At 44.3% G+C, this 27,708-nt stretch overlaps 1 protein-coding gene across 6 annotated transcripts in view; it reads right to left on the bottom strand.

Moving 5' to 3' along the window:
• Window positions 1-27,708, bottom strand: part of KIF1B (kinesin family member 1B) — a 167,999-nt gene that overhangs the window by 16,289 nt on the left and 124,002 nt on the right. For all 6 annotated transcript variants that reach the window (XM_047791712.1, XM_047791713.1, XM_047791716.1 and 3 more), the window contains 11 exons: window positions 23,834-23,952; window positions 22,680-22,765; window positions 22,059-22,188; window positions 21,722-21,884; window positions 18,885-18,975; window positions 16,634-16,752; window positions 15,888-15,943; window positions 12,909-13,017; window positions 10,671-10,737; window positions 9,436-9,520; window positions 6,648-6,753 (listed from right to left, as the gene is read on the bottom strand). In XM_047791712.1, the coding sequence (XP_047647668.1) occupies window positions 6,648-6,753; window positions 9,436-9,520; window positions 10,671-10,737; window positions 12,909-13,017; window positions 15,888-15,943; window positions 16,634-16,752; window positions 18,885-18,975; window positions 21,722-21,884; window positions 22,059-22,188; window positions 22,680-22,765; window positions 23,834-23,952 (1,131 nt within the window). The remainder of the gene's footprint in view (window positions 1-6,647; window positions 6,754-9,435; window positions 9,521-10,670; window positions 10,738-12,908; window positions 13,018-15,887; window positions 15,944-16,633; window positions 16,753-18,884; window positions 18,976-21,721; window positions 21,885-22,058; window positions 22,189-22,679; window positions 22,766-23,833; window positions 23,953-27,708) is intronic.

Raw genomic sequence — 27,708 nt, 5'->3', positions numbered from 1 at the left:
TGATACACTCCTCTGCATTCCTTCCCAAATGGTAACCTCACTGCTGCTATCTTTTTTTTTCTTTCCTCTTTTTCTTTCTTTTCTTTTCTTTTCTTTTCAGGGCCGCACCTGCGGCATATGGCAGTTACCAGGCTAGGGGTCAAATCAGAGCTATGGCTGCCGGCCTATGCCACAGCCACAGCAGCAATAGATCCGAGCCACATCTGTGACCTATGCTGTAGCCTGCGGCAACACCAGATCCTTAACCCACTGAGCGAGGCCAGGGATCGAACCCACATCCTCATAGCGTTACTATCAGGTCCTTAACCTGCTGAGCCACAACGGGAACACCACTGCTGCTACCTTTTCTGGGTATCCCATGACAAATAGCTGGCATGTCTTCTCTGGAAACACATCTCCATGCTTCTTTCTCCAGAAACAGAGAGAAAACAATTCTTCTAAATGAATTTCTTTTTTTTTTGGTCTTTTTGCTATTTCTTTGGGCCGCTTCCGCGGCATATGGAGGTTCCCAGGCTAGGGGTCGAATCGGAGCTGTAGCTGCTGGCCTATGCCAGAGCCACAGCAACGCGGGATCCGAGCCGCATCAGCAACCTACACCACAGCCCACGGCAACGCCGGATCCTTAACCCACTGAGCAAGGGCAGGGACTGAACCCGCAACCTCATGGTTCCTAGTCGGATTCGTTAACCACTGCGCCACAACGCGAACTCCCTAAATGAATTTCTTAACCACATCTCATCCTTTGGGTGCTGGAGTTTGAAGCCTGATTACATCCTTTTGTACCTGCTTTGAGATCCAAGTCTTTCTGAAGTACAGTTGACTCTCAAACAACAAGGGGTTGGGGGGCCGACCCTCCACGCAGTCAAACATAGATATACAACTTATAGTCAGCCCTCAGTATCTGAGATTCCTTACCCACAGATTCAACCAACCGCAGATCATAGAGTGCTGTGGTACTTCCTACTGAAAAAAATGCACATGCAGGTGGACCAGCACGGTTCAAACCTGTGTTGTTCAAGGGTCAGCTGTATGTGATACGCTCTCAAATATCTAGCTTTTGAGGCACTGAGTGTGGGTCAAGAAAATTCTCTACAAAGACACCAAAGGAATAGAGACAGAACTAACAAGACAAAGATGGACAAAGCACCCAAGGGACCCACAGAGCAACCATACATAAGGAAGGCAGAAGATCTTCCCCCCACTTCCTGGGTTCAGCAGAGAAAACTCTCTGCATCCATGAGGCCCTTGTTTCAATTTTCATTTTAATTTGGTTTAAGACAAATTCCAATATTGGGTAGTGATATCCACTACTTCAGCAGAAGCCGCCTGGGGGTTCTGCCCCTGAGACCGCTCTCTTACTGCGTCTCAGTGTTTGCCGAGGCACGTGGACTGGGGGCGAACTGCTGCCCTGTGAGGTCTGGATACACTCGTGCTGAAGGGAAATGAAGCCCCTTCTTAGCATGAGGGCATGTGTGACTTTGGAGACACCTGACAGAGATCCTTATCACTGCTGCCTCTATTCCATGATTCATTACGTTCCAAAGCAGAATTTAAGCACCTCTCAGGGCCAGTATTTAGGTTTCATGCTTCCCTTTCAATAAGACAAATGCTTTAAATTTGTGAAAGAAAGCTCCTTCACATTTCTGCTTTCTGGTTTTCACTTAACCTAAAGAGGAAATTTCACTGGTAGAAACTTGGCTAACATAAAAAAACTGACTTCAGGGAGTTCCCGTCGTGGCTCAGTGGAAACAAATCTGACTGTGATCTATGAGGATGCAGGTTCGATCCCTGGCCTAGCTCAGTGGGTTAAGGATCCAGGCAGCTGTGGTGTAGGTAGCAGATGCAGCTTGGATCTGGCATTGCTGTGGCTGTGGTGTAGGCCGGTGACTACAGCTCCAATTCGACCCCTAGCCTGGGAACTTCCACATACCTTGGGTGCAGCCCTAAAAAGACAAAACAAACAAACAAACGAAACCAAAGAAAATTGACTTCACTAAAATCTTGTAGCACTGGGATGTGCTGTGGGGGGTGGGAGTGGGGGTTTGTTGTTGTTTTTGCTGTTTTGTTTGGTGCCTGGGAATTACTGCAGCACATCCTTTTGAAACAGCCACCAAGGGCTGCAGTTCTTGAGAGGTGGTTGTAAGAAATACAATAAGACTGGTGAGCAATGTCAACTCAATCCAGCTAGCAAGAGAATTCAGAGTTAGAGACAGGGCTGAATCCTGAGACAGGTTGTGCTGTATGGCTCCAAGGTGGTCAGGAAATAATGCCAAATGGATTTTCTCAAGGTACCATGGCAGGGTGTGTGTGTCTGTGTGTGTCTGTGTCTTTAAAGCACATTTCAGCTACATTAGGCTATACTGTCATGTAGTCTTCAATTTTCTTCCCTAAATCAGACAAAGAGAAAGGAGGGAAAATTCCCTTCACTACTGAACCAGGATTTTTTTCTATTCCAAAAGAAGAAAATAAATAGACGAGACAAACAGGCCTAACAGGAGAAAGAGAAATGTTGAAAAATAAATAGAACATTTCTCACAGACTCAGCTATCCAAATAACTAAATTGGTCTCTACTACTGCACAGGACAAGACAAAGAAAAAAGTGAACAATTATGCAAATTGTTCTGAGATTCTGTATGTAATGAGGGGAGTAACATTCTACTTTGCAATGAAGAGGAAGACCTGAAGGGGTGTAAGAATAAAATGGGCAAGTTGGCTAAATGGAATGAGAAAATAATTAAGAATGCTACAAATTACTTGAGCTCCTATATGTGAAACTATACACATATCAGAAAAACCCAGGGCACGAGGTTGCAGAATAAGGTCTTGCTCTACCCTAGGCGGGCACAGGTCTGCATAGGGGAAAACTACGAAATCAAAACAGCCATCGAAGCAACATAAGACACAAAGCGTTCTGGTAAACTAGAATCTTTACGCACAAAAAAGCAAACAGAAAATACCTAGGAAGATCCTTATCAAGAAAGAGCCTGCAAAAACACAGAAAAAGCTTTTGGTTAGTGTAGCAAAAGAAAAAGGAAAACAGAGAGGGAGAGAAAAAGAGGGGAGAAGAAAAAACAAACATATAAAACAAATTTGCTGATAGGCAAAGTAAACTGAAATGGACAGACAATTAACAGAGGACTCCAGGGGCGGGTTGAGAGAGGGCTCACAATGACAGGGGTCCCTCTCCTGAGATGTTCTGCTCAGGAAAACGCTGGGCACAGAAGGGGATGTGAGGACTAGCTCCGTTAACATCCCTTGAGGAGGTGACTTGAGACTGGAAGTGGCAGGAAGCTGCTGTGGAGTTAAGGGAAAATCAAGTGTATTAGGTAACACAGACGCAGGACTGGGAAGACAAGCACGAGGAATGGCCCTTGTCACGTGCACTCCACTACTGCACATCAGAAGAGCCCTTGAATACTCACATACTACGTGTGTTCTCTAAGTTCAACTTTAAACATTAAACCTTAGGCAAAAAGAACAAAAGCTCTCTTAACCAATTCCATTTAGTACTTACCATATAACTTACGCTCTCCATCCCTCTCCCTATAACGTAAAGACTGATGTCTATTTCTTACTGAACATTATTCCAAAGTAAAGAGGTAGCTCATAGGCCCAGACAATTTGCTCCAAAGAGTTGAGTTTAGTGCTTCTCAACTGTCAGTAGTATTTGATCCCAAACTTGTTTATGCAATTGAATCTGTTATTATAATCACCTAATTCAACTAATTTTTTTTGTTTGTTTGTCTTTTTGCCTTTCCTAGGGCTGCTCCCTTGGCATATGGAGGTTCCCAGGCTAGGGGTCTAATCGGAGCTGTAGCCGCTGGCCTACGCCAGAGCCACAGCAACGTGGGGTCCAAGCCATGTCTGAGACCTACACCACAGCTCATGGCAACACTGGATCTCTAATCCACTGAGCAAGGCCAGAGATCAAACCGGAAACTTCATGGTTCCTAGTCGGATTCGTTAACCACTGCGCCATGACGGGAACTCCTAATTCAACTAAATATTAGATAAATCAATGAAACATGAGAGCAAAAAGAATTTTTGTTTAGTGTGAAACAAGAGTAACTGTGAAAACCTAGTGTGAAAACTAAGTTGAACATTTATTTATTTATTTATTTATTTTTTGTCTTTTTGCCTTTTCTAGGGCTGCTTCCCTCGGCATATGGAGGTTCCTAGGCTAGGAGTGTAATTGGAGCTGTAGCCGCCAGCCTACGCCAGAGCCACAGCAACGCAGGATCTGAGCTGCGTCTGTGACCTACACCACAGCTCACGGCAACGCCCGATCCTTAACCCACTGAGCAAGGCCAGGGACCGAACCTGCAACCTCATCGTTCCTAGTCAGATTTGTTAACCACTGGGCCATGACGAGAACTCCCTAAGTTGAACATTTAAAAGATTTTTTTTTTGGTCTTTTTTAAGGCCACACCCGCGGCATGTGGAGGTTCCCAGGCTGGAGGTCGAATTGGAGCTATAGCTGCCAACCTACCCTACAGCCACAGCAACTCGGGATGTGAGCTGCATCTGTGACCTATGCCACAACTCACGGCAACACCGGATCCTTAACCTACTGATCGAGGCCAGGGATCAAACATGCGTCCTCATGGATGCTAGTCAGATTTGTTTCCACTGAGCCATGACGGGAATTCCTAAAAGATTTGATAATGTTGAGTTGTTAGGGAAAACAGCTGTTAGGGAGTTCCCCTGTGGTGCAGCAGGTTGGAGATCTGCTGCTGCCACAGCAGTGGCTCAGGTCACTGCTTTGGTACAGATTCAATCCTCGGCCTAGAAACGTTAAAAAAAAAAAAATTTAAGGGAGTTCCCATCATGGCTCAGCAGAAATGAACATGACCGGTATCCATGAGGACGCAGGTTCAATCCCTGGCTTCAATCTGTGGGTTAAGGATCCAGCGTTGCCATGAGCTGTGGGGTAGGTCGCAGACACGGCTTGGATCTGGTGTTGCTGTGGCTGTGGTATAGGCCGGAAACTGCAGCTCCCATTTGACCCCTAACCTGGGAACCTCCACATGCCACAGGCACAGCCCTAAAAAGACAAAAAAAAAAAAAAATTAAAACAAGTGTTCAAAGTGCGTAGCTTTTTATTCTTGACTGACAAAGCCAAATTCATCTTTTATACCGTCTGACCTACTGCCAGGCAGGAATCAAAGGACTTATGAAGATTACTCTAAGTAGGAAAGTTCAGCATAACCAGCACTTCAAACAAACAGCATCTTTCCCTGTGCATTTTGCTAAGCACCACAGGGAGATTTAAGATCTATTTCTCAGAGCTGCAAAGAAACTGTGTTGAATGCCAGCTGAACACTTACTGTAAGAGTCTGGTAGAAGAGAGAAAGCAGGGTTAATGCTAACTTCAGAGAAATGAAACTGTCCAAGATTTTGCTCAGGAAGAAGCCACGGGGGTATCAAAGCACCCTTCTTTATCTCTGCACTCCCCCCCACCCCACATACATACACACCCTTCTCTCCTCTCGACCATACACAGTCCTGTCAGCTCCTCTTACATGCAAACAGCAAAAAGACATTTGTTTTTTTCCTCATTCCTCTACAAAACTATAACACAAGGAAACAATGTAAAGAAATTCATTCTGGCCCACACTTTTTCTTTTTTGTCTTTCGTCTTCTCAGGGCCGTACCCTTGGTATATGGAGGTTCCCCGGCTAGGGGTCCAATCTGAGCTGCAGCTGCTGGCCTACACCACAGCCACAGCAATGCCAGATCTAAGCCTCGTCTGTGACCTACACCACAGCTCATAGCAACGCTGGATCCTTAACCCACTGAGTGAGGCCAGGGATCGAACCCACAATCTCATGGTTACTAGTCGAGCTTGTTAACCACTGAGCCACGACGGGAACTCCCCCTATTTTTTTTTTTTTTTTGGATCCTTAACCCACTGAGCCACAAAGCAACTCCCCGGCCCAAACTTGTAATTCTGCTTCTGCTTACTGTCTTATTTTTTCTCTCCTTCTTGCTAACCTATGTGAGCAAGTTTTTCAGGAGCAGAGAGACCACAGAGAAATCCTGTAACACGAAGCCTGTGTTCTGAGCACACATTGGAGCACACAGACACTCCCACTGCCCAGCCCTCAGTATGTAAAAAAAAAAAAAAAATGGAGACTCCGTGCAGGATGATGGGACTCCTTTCCCAGGAAGGTAAAAACACCTCAGCAGATTTAGTTTCCTGTCAGACACAGGAAAGCAGACCAGCTATGTACTTCTTGCATTTTGTCATCACTTGTTTATAAGACGGAATATTAAGGGAAATTAAACTTAAAAGTGCAATTCATTATTTATAGCAGCCAATCCTGGTCAGGAAAGTTTATAATAATTTACTACCTTCATGCAGAAATGAAAATGAAAAGTGCTGAGACGCCTTGAGCTGACACTGGCAGCAACAGGATGAACACAGGGGGTTCACTCTACTTTGGAGAGCATGTCTCCATGACACCCCAGACTGACAGGTCTTTCTCTGGAGCAACCACTTCCCAGGAAAACATTTCATCTGAGACACAATTAATTTCTGCTTTTAAGCCTTTAGGTAACATGCTGAGTGTTCTTTTCCTGCTTTTTCTCTATCACTGTGGTACACTGCCTCTACGGCTGACTCGGCCCTTCCCCAGTGCCGCACCTGCTAGAGTTGTGGGAAGACTTCAGGTACTTGGCAGAGATGATATTTAGGGAGAGGATGGCATCAACTGCGGCTTCGTCCACCTCAGGCTTACTCCTAATCCGGCCTAGAAGAAAGAAAGCAGAGCATGGGTACATTTAAAGGCCAACCAGTAATCCTCTCAACCTTTGCGTAATTTCAGGTGCTAGAAGGACATCTGGCCAGCTGGAGAATGCTCGGCCTTCCATTCTCCGAAGTCTATCTCCCCTTTGCACCCCACATTCAGTCAACTGTGAAAGCTTATTGGTTGTTCAAAGAGCTTCTCATATTAATCTCAACTTTTTTTTCTCTTATTTGGCTGCACCCGTGGCATGTGGAAATTCCCAGGCTGGGGATCAAACCCACGCTGCCACAGAGACAACACCGGATCCTTAACCCACTGGGCCTCACTGGGAACTCCTTACCTCAACTTTGATTTCCAATATCACTGCCCTGCTCAGGAAGGTCCTCCCCTTCCAACTGGAAACACTGCAACGGCCACTTAACTCCCAGCTCCCTCTTTCCGGTCCACCCTACACTCAGCTCATGTAAACTTCTGAAGCCACTGCCTTCATTATACCACTTTCTTGTTCAAAAAATCTTATAATTCTGTTTTCAAGTTAACACCAGGGAATAAAGCTGGACTGTCTGGGTTCAAATCTCAGCTCCAACACTGTCGGTGAGGGCCAGGCGTATGTTCAACCTCTCTGAGCCTCATCTGTCAAGTGGGAATAACAATTCTTCCCTTATAAGATCATTAAGATCATGTATGTCTGTTATGTTATATTAATCTAATATTTATAGAGCATTCAGAGAAGCACCTGCCACACTGCATGCTTGTTAAATAATAAATCATAGGGTTGTAGAGAATCCTTAGTGACTACTTCCTCTGCACCCTACCCCTCCCTTTCTGGTCAGAAAGCATCTCTTCTGTTTTGTCTAAAATTCAATTTTGAAAATCTTGGAAGCCACTGCCCCAGACAGGACAGAGTTAAATTTTCCTTCCAGGGGTTCTCTGTCTGGTTCATAGGCACTCAAGGGTTCACGGATAGAACTGAGGATGTCTGGGAGTCCTCGCTGGAGTGCAATGAATTAAGAATTGGACTGTAGCAGCTCAGGTTGCTGCAGAGGCATGGGTCTGATCTCCAGCCTGGCAAAATGGGTTATAAGATCCAGTGTTGCTATAGTTGTGGTGTAGATGGCAGCTGTGGCTCAGATTCAATCCCTGGCCCAGGAACATCCATGTGCCACAGGTGTAGGCATTAAACAAACAAACAAACAAAAAAGATGGAGTTCCCGCTGTGGCTTGGAGGTAACAAACCCCACTAGTATCCATGAGGATGCAAGTTTGATCCCTGGCCTTTCCTCAATGGGTTAAGGATCCGGCCTTGTCATGAACTGTGGTGTAGGTCAAAGATGTGGCTCAGATCTGGTGTTGCTGTGGCTGTGGCAGAGGCCGGCAGCTGTAGCTCTAATTCGACCCCTAGCCAGGGAACTTCCACATGCCAAGGATATGGTCCTAAAAAGAAAAAAAAAAAAAAAGATTCCAGGAGATCTTAATTAGATGGGAAAAAAGATTACAACTTTATTTTCGGGAACCCCTAACTGAAATCTGGCTTTTCCTTCAATTATGAGGAGAGGGCACAAATCACAGGAGAATCCGCAATACCCGTGACTCTGCCCCCAGCAGAAATCACAGATGTTTCCAGATCACACTCATGTAAAATACCTTGACATTCATTACCACTTTGAAATGACAGAAATTAGACCTGCTGCTTATTTAACACATCAATAAAGAGTTTGTCACATATTTCTTATTTTTCCAAATGTATTTCAATATTATCAGTTCCCTTTACAATCCTAAGTACTTTATTCAAAAACATCATTCTGCGGCTGAAGTGAACCACTGCCAAAGGGTCCATGGCTAAAATAGGTTCAGACCTCCTCCCTGCTTTAGCCTACGGTTCCCAAAGCTTATACTGCTTGGCCAGTCTTTTCCTCTCGCTATACCTTAGTTTTTCTTTTTTCTTTTTTTTTTTTTGGTCTTTTGAGGGCCCCACCATGGCATTTGGAGGTTCCCAGGCTAGGGGTCAAATCAGAGCTACAGCTGCCAGCCTACACCACAGCCACAGCAACGCCTGATCTGAGCAGCATCTGTGACCTACACCGCAGCTCACGGCAATGCTGGATCCTTAACCCACTGAGCAGGGCCAGGGATCGAACCTGCGTCCTCATGGATCCTAGTCAGGTTCATTACCGCTAAGCCACAATGGGAACTCCAACACTGTGCCTTAGTTTAATTTCTCCACTCCGGCCATAGGTTTCTAGCCATTTGCATGTTAGACATTCCTGGCTCTAACTTCAAATGCTTCTGAAAAACAAACCCTCTGTTTTCTCCCAAATCTACTCAGATCCTCTCCTACAAAGCTCAACCAGTCCTCCTAGGTCGTTGTTGTTGCTGACTCTCTTAGCACAGGTCTTTTGCAGCTATTCTCCTTTGGTACTGCGAACACACACACGCTACCTCTTCACCCAGACCGCAAGCTCCCAGGAGCAGAGGCTCTTCTCCTGGCCCCGCTCAGCTCTGCACAGAACCACCCCCACAGTATCGGGAAAAAGAACAGGCACTGGGAAATGAGACTCAAGGCCCCTCTACTCTGCAGTCACGTTCTCCAGTGCCGTCTTCCATGCACTCCCTGTGCACCAACCAGGGAGTGATCACTTCTCCGAGAAAGCCGGGCTCCATCCTCAGCTGGGGAAACGTACTCACCTACCACCAGCTCGCGAACATCTTTCCAGTGGAGTTCACTCCCCTTCTCGTGGATAAGGGTCACCGTGATCCTTCGCTGGATGCCCTAGGAAACGGAGCAGAGTCCTTGTTTGTTCTTTTCTGGGTTGTGTAGTGTGGGGTGGACAGGAAGGAAGGGCATGGAGAGACGGGGGAAACGCTGGCCACATTGTTATTCTTGACAAGGGACATGGGTCAGGGACTAAGGAAGAGCCAGGCTCTGATATGGCTTCAAGAACAGACGCCCAGGAGTTCCTGTCGTGGCTCAGCAGAAACGAATCTGACTAGCATCCATGAGGTTGCAGGTTCGATCCCTGGCCTCGTTCAGTGGGTTAAGGATCCAGCTTTGCTGTGGCTGTGGTGTGGGCCAGCAGCTTCAGCTCCGATTTGACCCCTAGCCTTGGAACCTCCATATGCTGTGAGTTTGGCCCTAAAAAGACAAAAAAAAAAAAAAAAAGAACAGATGCCCAGATTGTTATGTCCCAGAGTATGTCCACCTGGGTCATAAGCACTTCTTTTTTTTTTTTTTTTGGTCTTTTTGCCTTTTCTAGGGCTGCTCCTGCGGCATATGGAAGTTCCTAGGCTGGGGTCTAATTGGAGCTGTAACCACCGGCCTACACCACAGCCACAGCAACACAGGATCCGAGCCTCGTCTGCAACCTACACCACAGCTCACAGCAACGCCGGATCCTTAACCCACTGAGCAAGGCCAGGGATCGAACCCGAAACCTCATGGTTCCTAGATGGATTAGTTAACCACTGAGCCACAACGGGAACTCCCCCATAAGCACTTCTGAGCACTGACTGAGTCTACTTCTGATTTGCCAAGGGGGGGCCCTACATTGCATGGTCAGATTTTTAGTCCACTGAAACCTACACCCTCTATCTCTACTACGAACTTCTGGCTGTGAAAGTATTTTGCAAACATCATGAAGTGAGAATTGCATAAAATAACATGGGAGTTGCATAACTTATAGTAATCGAATAAAACAAACTTTCAAAATAGCTCTTTTAAAATATATTTATACATAAAAGCAAAGGCATATATAAGCTAAGATTTGAGAAACATTAAGGAGGGGGAAAAAAAAGACAGGGCAATGTCCCCCCAACCTCCAAATCCCCTTGAAATGGAGATAAAAGCAGAGACTCAGAGAGTTGTTTCTTATTCTTTTTTTTGGTGTTCCCCTTTAAACCCTCTCTTGCTCCTTCATTAGTACCTGGTGAAGCAAAAATGTCCCCTGGCAGGGCAAGCCTGCTGTATGGTCAACCACAGCTGGGATATACCTATAAAAACAGAATGCAAAGGAAAGAAGTCAGAAAGAATGCTTGTGCTAACTAAGTGTGACTTCGTGTGCAAGGTCCTCCCTGGTCGCTCTTGCCTTCTTTGTTTTTCAAAACTTGGATCCCCTGTCTTTCTTACCATTTGGGCATCTAATCAGACAGTCACTCACATTTAGCAAACCTTTCCATATTATCTGTGTCTCATCATCTCAACTAGACTGAAGTGTCCAAAGGGCAGTAACATCTTTTGGCTCCATCCCTGCTCCTTGTCTAACTGATATTCCATAAATCGTGTATTACCACAATGAGAAGTGTCAGGAGATAAGAAAGAGATAATTTCAGATTCTAGATCATTTTTTAAGAACCAGAAAGCAATTAACTCAGTAGAAACCATTACTGTAACTACTTCTCCCTCATAATGCAAGTTATAATCACATTATAGATCTCTGTGGAAAAGTCTAGTTCCTTAAAGCAATGTCACTACTGATGACTAGAGACCAATAGAGCCAACTCTCATACTCACTTCACAGCAGGAACCCAATAAATGTTTCATGGAGGGGATCATGACGGTGGACTCAGCATCATAAACAGAGGATCATTAAGGTAACATTTATCCCCTACCTTTTACATTAACTGATACAGCTCCTTGCCTGCTTCAGGAGAGGGATCTCCCTTGTTTGGGGTATTCAAAAGCATTTTAGGGGGATGGAGGAGGGATGGATCGGGAGTTTGGGGTTAGGAGATGCAAAAAATTATATACAGAATGGATAAACAACAAGGTCCTATTATACAGCACAGGGAACTCTATTTAGTATACTTTGATTAAACCATAATAGTTAAGAATATAAAAAGAATGTGTGTATACAGACAGTGTATATGTACAGCAGAAATTAACACACTGTAAATCAACTATAGCTCAGTTTTTTTTTTGTCTTTTTTTTTGCTATTTCTTTGGGCCGCTCCCACGGCATATGGAGGTTCCCGGGCTAGGAGTCGAATCGGAGCTGTAGCCACCGGCCTACGCCAGAGCCACAGCAACGCGGGATCTGAGCCGCGTCTGCAACCTACACCACAGCTCACGGCGACGCCGTATCGTTAACCCACTGAGCAAGGGCAGGGACCGAACCCGCAACCTCATGGTTCCTAGTCGGATTCGTTAACCACTGTGCCACGACGGGAACTCCTATACCTCAGTTTTTTTAAAAAAACATTTTAGGGAGTTCCCATCGTGGCGCAGTGGTTAACGAATCTGACCAGGAACCATGAGGTTGCGGGTTTGATTTCTGGCCTTGCTCAGTGGGTTAAGGATCCGGCGTTGCCTGAGCTGTGGTGTAGGTCGCAGATGCGGCTCGGATCCTGCGTTGCTGTGGCTGTGGTGTAGGCCAGTGGCTACAGCTCTGATTAGACCCCTGGCCTGGGAAACTTCATATGCTGCGGGAGTGGCCCAAGAAAAGGCAAAAAGCCAAAACAAAAACAAAAACAAAAACCCCAAAAAACACAACATTTTAGAGACAACTATAAACAGTAATGACATTTGCCACTTAGTCTAATGACTCATATTGAGAGAGTAAGCTGATGTCGACCATTTTGATCTGAGCTGATGGTCCTCAAGTAGGGATGATTTTGCCCCTGAGGGGACATCTGGCAATGTCTGCAGACATCTGTGGCTGTCACAGCAAAGAGGTGCTACTGACATCTTAAGTTAGAGGCCAGAGATGCAGCTAAAGATCCTACAATACAAGGAAAACTCCCAACAACAGAGAATCATCAGGCCCAATTAGTGCAGAGGTTGAGAAACCCTGGCCTATGGCAACATGCTGTCCCCTAACCCCTCACTGAGATATTAACATAAGTCTTTGGCCCTATTATGTGCAATATGCTTCTGACTCCCTTTGCTTTGCTGCTGATAAAACCCACTGTGTAGGTCGTCTTCCCTTATAACAAAGTTCCAGTCTCCAGGATCCTGATATTGCTAAGAAGAAGATAAATTATTACACCAGATAGTCAGTTGTCTGACAAACATGTGATTCAAACAATAATATAAGGACTCTCAAGTTCAAATCAAAACTGGAATGTGACAATGATTTGTGAACCTGAAGACCAGAGGGACCCAAAATTACACTTTCTAATTTCGAAAAACCTCTGTATTTAAAAGTTGAGAAAGTTGGACTTACTCTCCTGTAGGCTCCAGTTCACTGATCTCAAACCAAACCAGAAGATCATACTTGCTCATGCTCTGGCCGAGGCTGGTTTTGCTCATGGTATTCAACTTGGTGGCTGGAACTTTTAAAAGTTTTTTGAAAATGTTAAAATTTGGTCCAAGTGTACCCAGCAAAGGTATAAGCTTCACTACAAGGACACACTAGGGAAAGGCAGCAAGAGTAGGGGTAATGGGGGCAGATTTCAGGGCAGAAGACCCCGAGTAACTTCACTGTCAACAACATCAGCACCTCTAACTTCAGCGAGCAAGGAAAACAGAGAGCCAGTGTCTTTCTCCCTCTCAAAAAACTATCCAATGATGAGAAAATGGGTTCTATGTAGAGAAAATGTGCTCACGAAACCGTTAAAAACCCTCCCTTAGTCTCTCACATTTGCAGCAGGCAGAGCTCAGTAACGATACACAAGAGACAACGTGGGGAGAGCCTCATCGCAGCCAGTGTGGGGGAGAAAGACCTGTCCTCCAAGCCTGTGGTTCCTGAACTGCCCTGTGCACAGGGGTCACCTGGGGACCTTACTGATGGCAGAGCCTAGGCCATACTGCAGGCCAATTCAGTTCCAGGGGTGGGACTCAGTCCTCTGAGAAGTGTGAAGGCCCCCAGGTGATTCCAATGTGTGGTCAAGTTTGGGAACCACCAGTCTAATTCGTAAACACAGGATTCTGTAAATGATGTCGTGTTACCCATTTTCTTCAGATGTAAATTCCATATTCTTATCGGTACTGATGAAATAAATACATTAGCCAAAACCCCAGTTATATTTCCAAGAATTTCAGATTCGACATGGTGGGCATTTGGAAACACTATACAGAAATTCTGAAATTCTGAGAATACAGTGTTTTCTGCTCCGAATCTGGGAGCAGGGGAGTGAGAGTGCAGGGACTTGGGGTCTAATTATTGCTCAACCCCCCACTCATTATGAAACTGATTGAGTTAACCTCTGAAAGTCTGTCTCCTCATCTGTAAGATGGAGATCCTAATATTTAGCCTGCTGACTCAAAAAGCTATTGTGGGGGAACTATATATCTAGTCACTTGTGATGGAACATGATGGAGGATAATGTGAGAAAAAGAATGCATATGACTGAATCATTTTGCTGTACAGCAGAAATTGACAGAACATTGTAAATCAATTATAATAAAGAATTAAAAAACAAACAAATGAACAACAACAAAAAGCTTATTTTGAGGCTCTCCTAACACAATGCATCTAAGGGGCTTTATGACTCACACAGCACTATTCAGACGCCTGGACTATCAGCGTCATGCCCCTGGCTAAATGCACCAGGTGAGCTGGTGATGATGCTAGTCAAGAAAATAATAGGGCGTTACTGGTTCTGGTGGGCATCAGAGGGTCAGAAAGCAGAACCAGAAGCATTTTTTTTTTTTGGCTGCCCCAAGACATATGTAGTTCCTGGGCCAGGGATCATATCCTAGCCGAAGTCGAGACCTATGCCACAGCTGCAGCAATGCTGGATCCTGAACCCACTGTGCTGGGCCGGGGACCAAACTTGCATCCTAGCCCTCCCAAGATGCCACTGATCCTGTTGTGCCACAGCAGGACCTCCAAAACCAGAAGCATTTTAAAAAAGCCATTTACTAGTAAAAAATCTTCAAAAATGCCATTGCAAAAAATCCAAACAAATATAAGGAGCCAACACCCCCCGTGCCACCTAGTGATGGGAAAGGGGCCTAAGTGGAGAAGGTGCTTCCTAAAAACGTCTCTGAAGGAAGTGTGACATTACCTTGACAATGTGCCAAACTCTACATTCAGGTCAAGTAGCCAACAGAAACGCCTGCGCTTCCTAGAGAGCCAAGCTTGAGCACAAGCCCCTGAGGACGGCGCTACAGCTAAGGCAGAGCTAATTTAGTTACTAACCATCTCGTTTAGGTACCCTCTCCATCTGGCAGCTGGGAACTGGCAGAAAGAGAAAAGGCGGCGATGGGTCAGCCCCATCCTGGAAGGTGGCAATGGCGGAGGACGCGAGCACAGTGGCATGCTCAGAAAACGTGTCCAACACACGCACATTCACATAGTCAGATAAGAGAAATCGAATCAGTTCAATCTTTCTCTCATGGTCTGAAGGCAGGAAGGAGGGAAGAGCACAGAGGTGGAGAATGAGCACGGGGCAGGGTTGGCATGTGGCAAGTGGGCAATGAGGAAAAAGGGTGAAAATAAACAAAGAAACATCAAAACAAGATACATGAACATGAAGAATAAATGCAATATGCAAAGAAATACCCAGTTACCCGATAGTTACAGGGAGTTACGCACAGAGCAGAGATTTAAAAACAGGGAGCATGGAGTTCCCGTCGTGGCGCAGTGGTTAACGAATCCGACTAGGAACCATGAGGTTGCGGGTTCGATCCCTGGCCTTGCTCAGTGGGTTAACGATCCAGCGTTGCCGTGAGCTGTGGTCTAGGTTGCAGATGTGGCTCGGATCCAGCGTTGCTGTAGCCCTGGTGTAGGCCAGCGGCTTCGGCTCCGATTAGACCCCTAGCCTGGGAACTTCCATATGCTGCGGGAGCGGCCCAAGAAATGGCAAAAAAAGACAAAACAAAACAAAACAAAAAAACAGGGAGCTTGTCAAAATTCGCAGTAAGACCAAAGTATTGGCAGGGATCTTTCTTCTTCTTTTTTTTTGGGGGGGGGCAGGGGGCTGTACCCACAGCATGTGGAAGGTGCCAGGCCAAGGATCAAACACATACCAGAGTGACCCGAGCCTCTGCAGTGACTATGCAGGAGCCTTAACCCACTGCACCACAAGTGAATTCCCTGTTCTGAACTATTTTACATCAGGAACTAAGAATTCTAGTTCCTGTTAGATCCAGGAACGCACAGGGACACGTAGAAGTGGAGTAGGAATTTGATTATGGTTTCTAATCTGAGATGCCACTGAGTAGATGGACATCATAAAAAGAACATGCTAGCACTCACCTGGCTTGGACAGCGGCATGGGCGGAGGGAAGAATCGTCGAGACGGCTGGGGTGGACTGCAAAGGAAGACAAAGGTTCTCAAGATGAAAAAGCGTCCTGTGCTGAGATTAAAGGCAGGTTTAAATGCCCTTTAGAAACAGATCACTTGTAGTTTCAATCTGGAACATTATCAGATAGCAGACATAACCCCATACAGTAAAACTGAGGCTAAGACATTCATTCTAATAAATGTCCCCTTGTTGCCACAGGTGCGGCCGTAAGAAGAGAAAAAAAAATTCGTCCCCTTGTGAGTCATAGCTAATAAATAAGAAAAAAGTTCCATTAACACTGACACCGTGCCATCATCCCGAAGCCGCCACATTGCTCTCCTCACCAACTCTGTTGTCTCCACTTAGAGACACATGCTTCTCAGGGGCTTCATGCTTCATCAGGTTTTGGGTAGTTAAGAACAATTATACACAGTCTGCAGGTTATAGCCCCATATCCTCAACTTTCTATCCTATTCAGAGTTTCTTCCTACAAAAAGATGGTATTCAAGGTCGCCAAATTCAATTTGCTTGCCAACAATTACTGACTAGTGGCTTAGAAAAAAGATGGTAATGTTTCTAAAAAGGAGACCTAGGGTACTATGGAAAACTGTTATTTAGCTATTCTAATCCCTCAAAAGAGTCCTTCCTTTCCGCCAACTGACAACAACAACACCGGAAATAATACCAACAAAAAATCTTTGTTCATTTGGTCCAAACCTGTTAAGCTCTTGTCCCTGCAGGTGAAGTGGGTGCTGCTGATAATGTCCAAAGACTTCAAACACGATAGGCTTGGTTTTGATATATTCCACAAATGATTCTGTAACCTCCACTGCAATCTAATAAGGAATAAAGCCAGGCTACATTAGGGAAAGATTTATTATAGAAAAATACACATTTTTGTTGCAAATACCACTTTAGCACTTTTGAGTACCCAGTATGTGCTGCGTGTTTTACTGCACAGGCTTCTCACACCAGAAGACAAAGGCTCTGCTCCGGTTTTCATCCTATAGTAACTTTACCAAGCATTCAAGACCCTTCATCACCTGCCCCACCAGACCTCTGGCCCCTTAACTGCCCTTCGCCTGCTTATGTGTGGACTCAACCAGACGCACCTGCTGCCCCCTGGCCTGCTCGCTCCTCTGCTGGGCCTGAGGGCTGGCCCAGGCGGCAGCCCTGCCCAGGACACCTTCCCATACATATCTCCAGACCTCTGGCATCCCTGTACTTCAAGACCCAGCTCAAACAGTAGGAACACTCAGAAAAACATGACTGGGAGTTCCTGTTGTGGCTCAGCAGTAACAAACCTCACTAGCATCCATGAATATTCGGGTGGCCCCACTCAGTGGGTTAAGCATTTGGCATTGCTGTGAGCGGCCACAGAGGTCAGATGCGGCTCGGATCTGGCATTGTTGTGGCCATGGCGGAGGTCAGTAGCTGTAGCTCTGATTAGACCCCTGGCCTGGGAACTTCATATGCCATGGGTGTGGCCCTATAAAAAAGAAAAAAAGAAAGAAAGAAAGAAAAATGTGACTGTTGATCATGTGGCATACATAGTTCCCAGGCCAGGGATCAGATCTGAGCCGCGGTGGCGACCTACACTGCAGGTGTGGCAATGCTGGACCCTTTAACCCACTGTGCCGGGCCAGGAATTGAGAGACACCACTGATCTCACTGTGCTACAGAATAAACCTTTTCTTATTTACACTATATCCTTCAGGAAGTTCTCCTACCTCCTTTCTCCACCCAACCGTCCACTCTGCAAAGAAGAAAAGTAACTTAAAGTTCCTTTCCATTGATGGAAATAACTTTCCCTTCTCTCTACTTCCACTGCCTCTAATGAATACCCTTCTAATGTCTCTATACCTTGTACTACTATTGTTTATTTGTTGTATGTTTATGCATTTTCCATTTCCCCTATCATAACTCTAAGCCCTTCAGAAGCAAAATCCCCTGTGACTCATCTGTGTATTCCTAGTGGCATTAGGCACAAGCCCTTGTGCACAGTAGCTAATCAATATTTATCATATACGTACATGCTTATACATTTAAACATAAAAAAGAAAAGAGTGTGTTTTGCGTTTGCTTGTTCCATTTCTGGAGTTGTCCTTTTTTCTCGAATTTTACAGAGTGGATTACGGTTAGTAAGAGAATGAGATTGCCTCCTGTAGCAGTGAAGCTCCTGGATGTTGGGCCATACTTCCCTGGGTTCAAACCCCATCTCCGCCTCTTCTGGCTCTGGCACCTTGGTCAGTGATTTTAACTGCTCTGTGCCTCAGTTACCTCAACTTAACATGGGGATTATGATAGCAAACGGCATAAAAGTGAGGATTAAAGGAATTAGGACACAAAAAAGCACCTATAACAATGACTACCGCACAATCAGCTCTCTGTGAACATCAGTCACTGTGATGAGGATGATGCCTTTTGAATAGAGATGGAGTAAACCTTTCTAGAAAAGACGGGAGGCCTGTTTTCTTACTCCACGTGAGAGAGTTGTGAGGGCATTAAAGAATTAACAACGGTATCTGCGGCAAGGAAAACAGACCCAGAATCTTAATTTAGCTACTAAAGGTATTTCATAGTTTGTACATTATTTGCAACTGAACAACGCTATGTATGTTATGGTTTAGAGAACAGCATATTCGTTTTAACAAGACTCATTAAACATGCTTATTTTTCTAGGAAGTAAACACTAAAAACAACTCACTACACTCAAACTGACAAAAGAATTTACTGGCAGACCAGGCCCCACGCCACTCACAGGGCCCCCCACCCCGTAACTCAGAGGATGCTGGCTGCTCCCTCATTGTCTGCTCTCCTCACCGAGCTCCCCTCCATGGCAGCCCAAACTATCATCCTTCTTTGGCTGAGAAGGCCAAGGGGAGCCCACACACGACTGCCTCACAGTAGCTGCTTCAAAGTACCACAAACACACACTACATGTGGCAAAAACGTCCAGGTCACTTACATTCTGCACGTGGTAAAAGCCGAGAGGACTCCCTCTGCCGTTGTTTTTGAGGGGTTCGGTGGAGAACGCTTCATCGTGGCGATGCAGAAAGCTTAACAGAAACAAAAACTCAAATGATTTTGCATTGAATGGTTTCATCAGAATGGACTTGGGTCTTGTGGGAAGAAGCACCTTCCTTACAGCGAGTCTTTAACTGAGCCAAGTCATTTATCCTTGTAGAGACCATTTTCCATATCACTCAGCATTTTAGATTTTATTTTAAAAATGACTGAAAAATCAACAGACTCTATCGCTTAGTTAGGTGAATAGATGAAGAATGAATTCAGTGAACTCCTGTTCCTTTGTAGAAGTTTTTTACTGAAAATAAAAATTGTGAAACCATTTTGTACGGAAGAGATCTGGTAGAGTCAGGCTTCTGTAAGGCAGTACTAATCTCTGTGGATGGCAAGCCTGCCTGGGAGTTTAAGACCAGCTAAGAACAGACTCAAAAGTCACCTCTTCCAGGAAGCCTTCCCTGACTCATCCAAACAGTTTTGTGTTCCCACAGCATGAGGGACCTATTTTTCTTCAAAATAGCAATGATATCACTATTCGTAATAATGTATTTATACGCCTGCCTTCAAAAGATAGTGACTGTCTCCTATAGGGCTTGAAATATAGAAATTACTCCTGAAATATTCATTGAGTCAGTGGGCTACATTTATTTATTTTCCACAAATAGTGAAATTTTATTGTTCTCTCTCCCATCCTAATATTAGTCTGAAATAGAAAGAAGTGGGGAGTTACAGAATACTCAGGTCAAAGTTTACCAATAGAAAGAAATACCCACCAGAGGGACATCCCACACTCCCACAAGAAAGAAGGGAAAAAAGAGAGCACTCTGAATAAGAGAGAGAGAGAGGCCAGGATGATGAACTCCTGGGCTTGCAAGTTACAGCTGACCTTTGGACAAACAGCTTTGAAGAGTGTGTATCCACTTACATGAGGACTTTACTTTTTCTTTTCTCCTTCCTTCCTCCCTCTCTCCCTCTATTTTTTTTTTTCTTTTTAGGGCCCCCACCAGCAGCATATGGAGGTTCCCAGGCTAGGGGTCAAATTGGAGCTGCAGCTACCAGCCAACACCACACCATGCAAGATCTGAGCCACATCTGTGACCTATACCACAGCTTGTGGCAATGCGGGATCCTTAATCCACTGAGCCAGGCCAGGGATCGAACCGCAACCTCATGGATACTAGTCCGGTTTGTGACCTGCTGAGCCACAACGGGAACTCCCACATGAGGATTTTTTTCAATGGTAAATACTAGAGCACTGCGCAATCTGCAGCTGGTTGACTCCTTAGATGAGGAACTGCGTATGGAGTTGCTACTGTGCAGAGGGTCAGTGCCCCAACTCCTAGTTGTTTAAGAGTCAGCTGTAAGTCACCAGTGTGCCAAGGGGCTGCGGTGTGCACTGGAGCAGCCATACTATGGGTTTGCTTGTCTATTTTCTTCCTTCTCATTTGCTCCTTACCTCTCTCCCTCTCCTTCTCTTACTTCTTATTCCTTTTCCCTTTCAATTTCCTCCTCTCCAGAGCATACAGTGTACCTGCCGGAGGTCGGTCCTGTGAGCATCAACTGCTCGCTGACCTACATTCCCCCACGGCTCTGCCTGGAATAGGGGCACATATCCTGGTTTCCACACTGGTGACACACGAGATCATTCACATTCTCGATGGCTGTGCTTTCCTGATGCAGGCCAGATACGTTTATAAAAAACCCAGAACAATCTGAGTCTTCTTTCAACATGAATCAACATGCTCTTTCTCCCAGAGCTAATGACAGGTGGAGATACTGCTCTCTCTTTAGGAGGTTTTAGGACAAAAGTCAACATACCACTGTTCCCATTTCAGGTATCAGTTAATCAGGTAGGTCTTTCCTATGAAATACATCAGTTACAGACGGGGAAAAATTTACACTGGATGGATAATATTTCATCAATCATGAGTTAAAGCAAATGATATTAGTGGCTTACTATGTAATAATCACATTTAATTCAGGACTCACCTAAAATCTATATAAAAATTAATGCTTTATCAACTGCATTAGGACCCCTAGGAAGGCGAAGGCATATACTGAAGGGAAAGGAATCCAGAAATCTACAGCAGCCTTTTGGGGGCACTAGTGGCAAACTGTAGGCTTGGAATGTGGTGGCTCAGACTCCCTTCTCTTGTACTGTGGTCCTTTCCAAGTACTGAAAAAATACATTGATGTTTGGAGGTATTAAAACTTAAGATTTTCCAAAAAATGTTTTTGGAGGTCTTGGTAGGAAAGTACCTAGAACAAAGAATTCCAGAGGGTTATAGGATAGAAAATGCTTAGAAGCGGATGAGAAATGAAACCCATCGCATCTTCTCTATACAGTTAATAGCTTTTTTTCAGTTGCTGCAGAATTTTGCTGTTCCTTAAATGACTTAGATTTACCCTCTCCCAAGTATTATATAGGCATAACTGATGGTTGGATAATTCACTCCTTTCAGATTTGTTCATTACTAAGACATTTCAGCATGAGGAGCATTTAAAAAACTAATAATGGGCTTATCTGGATCAGATCCTATATTCCTGGCAGAGGAGGAAGTCCACAACAGAACCTCCTAGCAGGACAGCCTTCCCCACAATGGACTCGTTTATTCCACTGCAGGTTTCCAGTTTTTACTCTCATCTTGAGTGAAGAGGGCATTTCACTGCAGCAACTGGTAGTCGCTTATCTTTCGAGAGGGTTCTATCTCACAAATGGAAAAGCACTCTGAAGCACACAAGGGGTGACAGCCGGGGAGGCAGAGCCAAGGGGCGGCTTACTTGAACTGACAGAAGATGTCTGCATACTCCGGGAGGATGCCACTGGCCTGCAGCACTGTTACACGGAAAGTGAAGGCATTGCCCAGTTTCAGGTGGTTGCCAATCTCTTCAGAAAATCCTTCCATGACCATTTTACCATCCAGCAAAGTGCCTGATTTCAAATCTAAAGAGGGTCAAACGAACACACACATGGGTTAAGTAAAGCACAAAAGAGCTTTCAAAGAGGAGAGAGTATCTTTCCGTTCCTAGTCAATGAAAGCAACGACCTCCCTTGACAATGGTCAGTATTTTCCCCATCTTTGAAAACACTGCCAATCACAGTAAACTGATGACACACCCAAGTCACTCATGGGATTGATTTCTTCTGGAGGAGTGATGACGTCAGAACTCTGACCCTGTCCTTCCACAATCCTCAGCTCCTCCAAGGATAGACCAGAGCGAGTCATTACAACCGAAGAAGTGTCACTCTGAAAAGAAGGCAGGGATAAGGAGATGACAAAGGAGTACGTCAACATAGTCTTCCCCAGTTTACCTTTTCTTTTTTTGCTTTTTAGGACCATACCTGTGGCGAGCCACATCTGCAATCTACACTGCAGCTCACAGCAATGCTGGACTGAACCCAAAACCTCACAGATACTATGTCAGGTTCATAACCTGCTGAGCCACCATGGGAATTCCTCCTGTTTTCTTATGTTCATTTGCCCATCAAATAGAGACTTGAAAAAATATGTGGACTATGAGCTGCCTCAGAAAAGGCAGTTGAATACGATACAGATGCTGGGCCTTTGCGCCTGCCTCTGTAATTGCCAGGCAGGCCCCACAGTCTATAAACAACCCTGTGGTTACCTAGACTTCTCAGTTCTGGGTAAAATTACTCCAGTGCTGAACATCCTCCTTATAAACCTGTCTACATCTCTCTCCTCCCATACGGTTTTCCTCTTCCTGGAAGGTTTCTCACCTGATTAAAGTACTCGTTATCAAAAGATATTTTAGCTGTTCCTGACTGTCGAATTCCAGAGCCATAATCAGGAGCTTCTTCATCCGCTAAGTAGAAAAAAAAAAAAAAAAAGCATGGATGGAATGAGACAATGTACAGAACAGAGGGGGAATGACTCTTACTGGGTTACAAAATAAATAGTAAAGTGATGGAGCCTTAGATTTCCCAACTTTAATACAGGAAGAGACACTAAAGGACAAGTCTTCTGCATGAGAAGAAAGGAGACCAAAGCAGCCAAATCAAATAGGCTACTCCAAACTCTACTCAGGTAAACTTACCATCTCTTTAGCTCAAATGAGACTAGTTAATGGGGTTGAGTCGGAGCTACAGCTGCTGGCCTACACCACATTCACAGCAACGCAGGATCCTTAACCCACTGAGCAGGGCCAGGGATTGAACCCACATCCTTATGGATGTTAGATTCGTTTCTGCTGAGCCACAACGGGAACTCCAGTTTTTATTCTTGATATTGTCCAAATGCCATACTTAGAAAGACTGACCCCTTTAACTTGTCAAGATTATATTTAATAATGCTCAATAAATATTTGAAAATATTAGATTGGACTCTCTAAACTCAACTTTGGTGACTACATCTACATTTCCAGGGGAAAAGCTGAAAGGTCACTAAATATAGCATAGCATTTAGAAAAGTTACAGGGAATGTCCACATTCTTTCTTCAGAGTGTAGACTGGATCATGGAAATGTGTAAAGTATCAACACCTTGATCCACACATTACAAAATAGCAGCGAAAGGACAGAAATGTCCAGCAGAAAATTAGGCAAGAAAAGGTCTGAAAATCCTCTGTTACTCATGAAACAACAAAGATACATTATTTAAAATGCAAATGACTTTTATAAAGTTAATCCGAGAGGTGTTCTTCATGTTAAAGGAAACCTATTTACCCCATTATTCCAAAATAGCAGTAGCTTGAACCAAACAATCCATTTACGATACTTGGGAACAACAGCTAGAAAGGAAGCAATAAAGCCTTTCTTCAAGACAGACAAATGCACAGTTTGAAGCATGTAACTGAAACAGGGCCCACACAGAATTGGCCTGCTTCATCTCTAGGCAAAGAATCTGCAGCTTTCATTTCCAAAGAGGGTCACCTACCTGCAATGGCCTGTACAGCCACACGGAGAAATCCCCGCACTTCGCCCTTCTCACTGACAATGGCCACCCTGTGAATCAGGGGCACGGGGTACAGCAGGTTGCTCAGGTACACAAATGCCCTAGAGAGAGAAACCAGGAGACACGCATCTGTGAGCATCCCACAGACAGAGAAGGTGGCTTTCAGATTTACCAAGAACATCTCCATGAAACTGTGAGCTGGCTTCTGGGCCCTCCCTGTCCTAAAGTTGCCTCTCAGGTCTGTACTCTCAGACTTCCTCCAGAAGCTTCTTCAGCACAGATAATATAAAAGCAAATGCAAATGCTTAGCAAAGCAGTTGAAAAGACCAACTTACCAAATTACTCCCTATAAAAATGACCATGGTAGGTAGAAGAGTAACAATTGGAAGTAGACTTTCAATATACTCCTTTAAGAATACTGCTAAGGATGGCGAAAAGGGAGCCCATTTAAGAGTTTATTTATTTGTTTAGACTGCAGCCTGTAAGCTACTTGATGTGGGATCTCAGTTCCCAGACCAGGGATTGAACCTGGGCCACAGCAGTGAAAGATCTTGCTCCTAACCACTAGACCATTAAAAACTCCCTGAAGAGTTTTATTTTATTTATTTATTTAGTCTTTTTTTTTTTTTTTTTTTTTTTTTTTAAGGGCTGCACCCACAACATATGGAAGTTCCCAGGCTAGGGGTTGAATTGCACCTACAGCTGCTGGCCTACGCCACAGCCACAGCAACCCAGGATCTGAGCCACGTCTGCGACCTACACCATAGCTCACAGCAACGCTGGATCCTCAACCCACTGAATGAGGCCAGGGATCGAACCCATGTCCTCATGGATACTAGCTGGGTTCATTAACCTCTGTGCCACGATAAGAACTCCAAGAGTTTACTTTTTCAATGGACTAATTATAAAGGTTTTGTTTCACTTTTCCCAATAGATAAAACAAATCAGGTGACAAAGAGAAATGTGACTGAAATGCAATAATTCTAAAACAGATTTCAAGTCACAACATTGGGGGTCTTTATTTTTACCCTAAGAAACAGCTACAATCTTCTGGCAAGGTGACAGACACATAAGGGTAGAAAGGCTATGGAGCCAGAAGTTTCTTTGTCAGTGATCTTACAGGAGACTCTGGATGGGCATCAAGGTAAACGCTAAGGGAGAAGGAGACAGCTGATCCCTAAAGGGTTGCTTTTGCTCCTAGACCTAATTCAGAAATGCATGGACACAAGGTAAGACCTAATATGTTCTACTTCAAATGAACTGGCAAAGTTGTATCACATTTCTCTTTTTCTTCTTTCATTATTGTATAAGCTATTTTTTTTTTTAAAACTGATGATCACAAAGCTTGGGTATTCATTCCAATTAGTGGATGGGAAATAAAATCTAGTTCCTACTGTTACTCCTGTCCTCCAACTTGGTATATGCTGATCTCTGAACACAAGACAAGACGAAGAGTAAACATTTGCATCAAGAAACCAAACATAACTAAACGCGACACATACAGGCAGGCAGACCTCGTCTCATTGTGATCTACTTTCCCACATTTTGCAGACACTGCATTTGTAACATGTTGAAGTTTGTGGAAGCCTTATCTCTAGTAGGGAGCCATTTCCCCAACATTTGCTTACTTTATGGCTCTATGTCACATTTTGATAATTCTCATAATTCAAACTTTTTCATTATTTTTATATTTTTATGGTGATCTGTGATCTTGATGTTACTGCTGTAACTGCTGTGAGGTGCCACAAACCACACCCATACAAGGCGGTGAACTTAATTGATAAATGTTGCATGTTCTGACTGCTCCACCAATAGGCCATTCCCATTCCGCTCCCTCTCCTTGGGCCTCCCTATTCCCTGAGACACAACAATATTGAAATCAGGACAGTCAATAACCCTACAATAGCCCCTAAGTGCTTAAATGAAAGGAAGAGTCTTATGTCTCTCACCTGAAATCAAAAGCTAGAAATGATGAAGCTTAGTGAAGAAGGCATGCTGAAAGCTGAGCCGCGCCAAAAGCTAGGCCTCTTGTGCCAAATAGTTAGCCAAGTTGTGAATGCAAAGGAAAAGTTCTTGACGGAAATGAAAAGCGCTGCTCCAGTGAACACACAAATGATATAAGAAAGCATAAAAGCCTTGCTGCTGATGCAAAGAAAGTTTTAGTGGTCTGGACAGAAGATCAAACCAGCCACCAAATTTCCTTAAGCCAAAGCCTAATCCAGAGCAAGGTCCTAACTCTGGCTGACTCTAGGAAGCCCAAGAGAGGTGAGGAAACTAGAGGGGACAAGTGTGGAGCTGTCAGAGGTTGAGTTCATGAGGTTTAAGGAAAGAAGTCATCTCCATAACATCAAAGTGCAAGGGGAAACAGTAAGTGCTGATACAGGAGTTGCACCCAGGCACCCAGAAGACCCAGCTAAGATAATGGATGAAGGTGGCTACACCAAACAACGGATTTTCAAGGAAAACGAAACAGCCTTCTGTTGGAAGATGCCACCCAAGACATGCATAGCCAGAGAGAAGCCAATGCCTATAGCTACAAAGGACAGGCTGACTCTCTTTTTAGGGGCTAATGTAACTGGTGACTTGAAGCCAACGCTCATTTACCATTCTGAAAATCCTAGGGCCTTTAAGAATGAGACTTAAATATATTCTGCCTGCCTCAGCTCTATCAGTGAAACAACAAAGCCTAAAGGGCCCCACATCTATTTACAACATGGTTTACGGAATTACTTTAAGCCCACTGTTGAGACCTACTGCTCAGGAGAAAAAAAAAAAAAAAAAAAGCCTTCCAAAATATTGCTGCTGGTCAACAAGAGCTCTGATGGAGATTAATGTTCTGGGCTTGTTTCTTTTTAAAATCAAATATACCATAATAAAAAAAATGGAGGTTAATGTTTTCATGCCTGGTAACACAACACTCATTATGCAGCCCATGGGTCAAGGAGTAATTCTGACTTTCAAGTCTTATTATTGAGGAAATACATTTTGTAAGGCTACAGCTGCCATAGATAGTGACCCCTCTGACAGATCTGGAAAGGATTCACCATTCTAGATGCCATACAAGAGAACAAGACTTAGAAGTGGAGCCTAAAGATGCTAACTGAATTGCTATAATCTTCTTATAAAACTTTAATGGTGAAGAGTTGCTTCTTATGGATGGGCTAATAAGAAAGTGGTTTCTTGAGACAGAATCTACTCCCAGTGAAGATACTGGCAAACTGTTGAAATGACAATGGAACATTTAGAATATTACATAAATGTAGTGGATAAAGCAGTGGCAGGGTTTAAGAGGGCTGACTCCAGCTGTGAAAGTTCTATTGTGGGTAAAATGCTATGAAATAGCACTATCTACCAGGAAAAGGCTCAGATGATGGCTAACATTTCTTCTAGAATAAAGTATTTTAAAATTCTGTACATTGTTTTTTTTTAGACATAATACTCTGCACAGTTAACACACCATAATGTAATGTAAACGTAACTTTTACATGCACTGGCAAACAAAAAAGTGTGTGACTGGCTTTCGGGTGACATCTGCTTTTATTAATGGTGGTCTGGAAACAAATGAGCAATATCTCCGAGGTATGCCTGTATGCATGTCTGCACCTTTCCTGCTCTGAATCTACTTTAAAACAAAGAAAAGGAAGATGGAGTGGATTCTTGGGATTTCAACTCAAAGGAATGAAAACAATTCTCAAAACAAACACACACCACAGAAAAACAAATGTTAATAAAACTTTAGGAGCTTAAATGAAAAACGAATGAAAGCATAATAAGGAATAATTGCAAGTGAACACTGAATTAGATCAAGTGATGTCTACTTCCCTTTCAGTCTGCTCCAAAGGTGGGGAAGAGCAATG

This window comes from Phacochoerus africanus, chromosome 8, assembly GCF_016906955.1.
Source record: "Phacochoerus africanus isolate WHEZ1 chromosome 8, ROS_Pafr_v1, whole genome shotgun sequence".
NCBI lineage: Eukaryota > Metazoa > Chordata > Mammalia > Artiodactyla > Suidae > Phacochoerus > Phacochoerus africanus.
This window is presented reverse-complemented; position numbering and strand designations above follow the sequence as displayed.